The sequence below is a fragment of the Aulonocara stuartgranti genome, assembly GCF_965226115.1.
Source record: "Aulonocara stuartgranti genome assembly, chromosome: 14".
NCBI lineage: Eukaryota > Metazoa > Chordata > Actinopteri > Cichliformes > Cichlidae > Aulonocara > Aulonocara stuartgranti.
The window spans coordinates 39,546,710-39,550,733 of NC_138950.1; the positions used below are offsets into that span (position 1 = coordinate 39,546,710).

A 4,024-nucleotide genomic window follows, 5' to 3' on the forward strand; every position below is an offset into this window, starting at 1 on the left:
CACTCGCAGGACTCTGAAGTTTAGAGAGAAGGTGAGGGTTTATTTACAGTGTGGCACCAAGTGAGAATATCTACATATATACACTGTAAAAAGAATAACCCTATTCAAATAAAAAAAAAATTGATGTCCAATTGTCACATCCAAAATATTTGACTTCATAGAATCCAAATTGAGTCACTTGATATGACCTGATACTTTTATGTTGATATAAACAATATTACTAGACTTGACTGAAACTTTAAATTTTGCATTGATCCAAATTGATTTTTTTTTTTTTTTTTACATAGAACCATATTTAATTATTGAACCAAGCTAATATGTTGAAATTTAACCATTTCATTGGTTTGTATTCACATCAAACCAAATTAACATGAACTAATATGTTTGTGTTGAAGCCAGGTAATTGATTTACATATATTCAAACTATATTTTTTACATTTCATTTTATTTCAGTTCAAAAATGCTCTGCATTTCCTATAAAAAACAAGACAGTTGGCCAACCAATTATTTCAAAATTATTTATTGTTCCAAACCATTTTAACTATAATCAATACAGTGGATTAGTAATATACAGATTTAGTGCTACGGCAGAAATGATTAGAGAAATGTTTGTTTTATAAAACCTGCAACCTTTTGAAAACCAGTATAAAACCTGCAATCTTTTGAAAACCAGTATAAAACCTGCAACCTGTCTAAAACTGGCATAAAACCATTATAAAAACTCTTTTTAAACCAATTTGCAAGTACTCAAAAATGTTTATATGTGCACTGTGCCTGTACAATGTAAAAAAAAAAAAATCTACACATGTATCAATGAAATCAACTTAAATCTCCCTTTCAAATGGGTGTTCTTATAAATTTTGAATGTAGAATACCACTGCAGGCCAACCAAGCAAAATAACCAAGCACACATGCACATGCATGTGCACATACACATGCATGCAAACACACTACTGTGCAGTGTTAAGTTCACAATTAAGTTTGCGAATCTTAGAGGTCATCTTGTTAAAGTCAAGCTCCATCATAATCTTTTGAAGAGCCTCAAAGGTGAACCTGAATCCTCGTGGATATTCCATATTAAGAGCATAACAGAGTCCAAACACCATTGCCACTCCAGCTGCCACAGAAGGCAACTCATTCAGGACTTCCACACCATCAATGATTATCCTGATGTCTCGAGGCTGATGTAGGAGGCTTGAGTTGTCCCTGAAGACGAAGAGTGCCATGGTGGTACTCTGCAGCTCTTCCTCAGCTTCATCTTTCTGGGATATCTTGAGGTAAAATATGGAACAAAATGTACAAGTGAAGAACTGAAGTCTGGCACACCTGATAAATCTTTGACCATAATAAACTACTATTTTGATAGTTGTTTGGTCACAGACTATTAGAACAATTATTTGACTAATCAGATTGTGAATTGCATAATCATTAAATTAAATCAATGGTGGAATATTTTCATAAATGTTCCACAAAGCCCAAGAAAAAAAAAGAAAGAAAACAATACAGAACCCTAAGATATTAACTTGATGAGTTGATTAATCGTTGCTGTCCTACATTAATCACTGCATTTAATAGCAGAGTTGTCAAATTTACATCAAGAGACTGCATCTCATGTAGAGACAGAACAGATATGGACATACCATGTATTCTTTTATCAAGTCCTCAACGTGTTCTCCAAGGTAGATAATGAGAGATTTAAGTATACACTCCATCCTAATGTCAGCATCAGCATCCTGCAGGAACAGTTAAAATTGTTACTATGAAATATGGAGAGTATGCATGAGAGGAATTTTTTTTCACCTCTCTATCCTCATGAGGTGACTAATGCCCCTTTTCCACCGACAAATCGGCACGGTGCGCTTGAGAGCAGTTCAGTTTAGTGCGGATGAACTTGCTTGTTGCGGTGGAAACATAAAGCGGACGTAACTGGGAACAGGGGCGAACCCATCTGGCTATGAAAAGTCGCGCGCAAAAGTCTTTGTCCGCAACGTCACAGCCCGAAGAACAACAACAATCGTGATATATGTGTGTTTTTGTACTTTGCTCTGTCTGTGGTTCATTTTGATTGGTTTGATTTTTGGTTCTTGTGGAGGAAGTCGCCATGGTCCAAAGTCAATGGAGTATGGTTGCTGGGAGTTTTTTTTAAAGCCTTTTGTGGGAGCGCTTCTATATCACATCACGTGGGCACCACACACACCCGGGCCAATCAGGTGTAAAGGCGGTGGAAAAGTGTCTGCAGGGGGCTAAAGTGAACTGAGCCACACCGTGCTCTGTCGGTGGAAAAGCGGCATATGCTTTCTTGTCCCTAAATAAAAGTTTATACGTATATATGTATGTATAAATGTATAAAGCCCACACTTCCTTTCAACATTTTAAAAGGTCACAGCCATAATCACTGACGTTACCAAAATAAAACTGTAACAGGATACAAATTCTCATTAGATACAGGGGTTAAAATGCTAACTTAATAGTTAATTATATACACCCTACCTGATCAAGAAACTCTAGGATTATGGCAGTTTTTGCTTTGGTTGTCCCTCCTTTCTTTCTGATTATTTTAAGTAGCTGTGGGGAGTGCTTGTCCAGCTGGGCCATGAATCTGGTTAGCAGGGGAACTGCAGTAACCCGCAGAAACTCTGCATTAATCTGTACATGAGTAGACAGTGTACAATACATTTTTTTAAAGACCAACTTCCAACAAGAAAAAGTCAACACATATATTTCCTATTTCCAAACTATGATAAAAGGCATTAGTACAAAAAAGTTAAAGTTATACCTCTTCCATCTGAAATAGACCTGGCCATCTTTCCAAGAGGTTCTTGATGTCAGGCTTCTTATCCACAACCTCTTTCCTCCTGAATTCAAAGGTCCTGGCCATCAACACACAGATATTTATATGAAGAGAGACAGAGACAAACGTGCGCGCACAAACACAAGCTTGTGTCTAGAAACCGCGAGCTCACCAGAAAAATTCAAACGAAGCGGAGCACGGAGTTATACTATGAATGTTATGAACTATGAACTTATGCTAGCTAGCTGTATCCACCACCGATGCATCGTGGTAACGCTAGCCAGTTAGTATACTGGTAAAAAACGGCTTTTTGCCTAACTTGCATTCCCGACTGTGATGGTCGGTTGCTGGTAACCAGTTCTAACGTCGCGCCGGATAGCTAGCTAGCTTGTAGCTAGCAGCTACAATCATGCAAAAATTAGGGGTGGCTGTCGACCCAGCTTAAATGGGGTTATTTTCTGCAATTTTGGCAATACAAATTATAAAAGCTTTTGTAACACACTTGGCTTTACTTACGTTTATTTTCAGATGAAATTAATCAAAGATGTGACACGATGTTTCCAGCAGCCATGCAGAATAAAAATGGGTCCCGGTCTATTTCTGGTGGGCGTTTTCAAGTGCAAATCACTTTGACTCAAATTAAAGATATTATCTGTTCAACATGAAAAGAAATATATGTTTTGAGAGAAATCAAAAACTTTGCGTTGTGTCCTTTGTACAGATATTTAGTTTCATCCAAATCAAAAGTGGTATTTTAAAATGCAAAAAGAAAGGGTTTCACAATCAAATCAATGATTTTATTCTGTTTTGAATGGCACTTATTAGATTGAATGAATGACTGCATGTTAGACTTTTTTCAGTGTACAGTGAGACAGATAACACGGGGCTCCAGGGGGTGGAGGGGAGTCCGAGGGGAAGGTCCAAGGCAGGGTACATACTAGAGATGGCACGATACCACTTTTTTTATGTCCGATACCGATATCATAAATTTGGATATCTGCCGATACCGATATGAATCCGATATAGTGTTTTTTAATCAACAAAACTGTTTTTTAAATATCTTGCTGCATTTTGTATAAGTTCATACTCAAGTTTAAAACAACAACTACACTAAAGCTATTCTGTTATACCTGTATGCAAAAAAAAATATTTCATAGTTCAGCAATACTGATCAATCTAATAAACTTAAACCTACACCATCCTCCCTATTCTGGTATTTTAAAGAGTACTTAG

The 4,024-nt window shown here is 36.9% G+C and overlaps 1 protein-coding gene across 1 annotated transcript; it reads right to left on the reverse strand.

Annotated features, from left to right (window-relative positions):
* Positions 1 to 388: 388 nt before the first annotated feature.
* LOC309688491 (uncharacterized protein) lies at positions 389 to 3,733 on the reverse strand. The gene is made up of 3 exons (XM_082504285.1): positions 2,777 to 3,733; positions 2,491 to 2,646; positions 389 to 1,271 (listed from the first exon to the last, which is right to left on the reverse strand). Exons 1-3 carry the CDS (start codon positions 2,876 to 2,878, stop codon positions 951 to 953), a joined length of 579 nt encoding a protein of 192 aa, XP_082360411.1. The 5' UTR covers positions 2,879 to 3,733; the 3' UTR covers positions 389 to 950.
* Positions 3,734 to 4,024: the final 291 nt, after the last annotated feature.

Excerpts from the sequence above, each read along its gene's own strand:
- LOC309688491 (XM_082504285.1), bottom strand. The coding sequence starts at position 2,878 with ATGGCCAGGACCTTTGAATTCAGGAGGAAAGAGGTTGTGGATAAGAAG. Across the intron at positions 2,647-2,776 it reads GTCTATTTCAGATGGAAGAG|ATTAATGCAGAGTTTCTGCG; the intron begins GTATAACTTTAA and ends ACTCATGTACAG. Across the intron at positions 1,272-2,490 it reads TCCTAGAGTTTCTTGATCAG|ATATCCCAGAAAGATGAAGC; the intron begins GTAGGGTGTATA and ends TTTTACCTCAAG.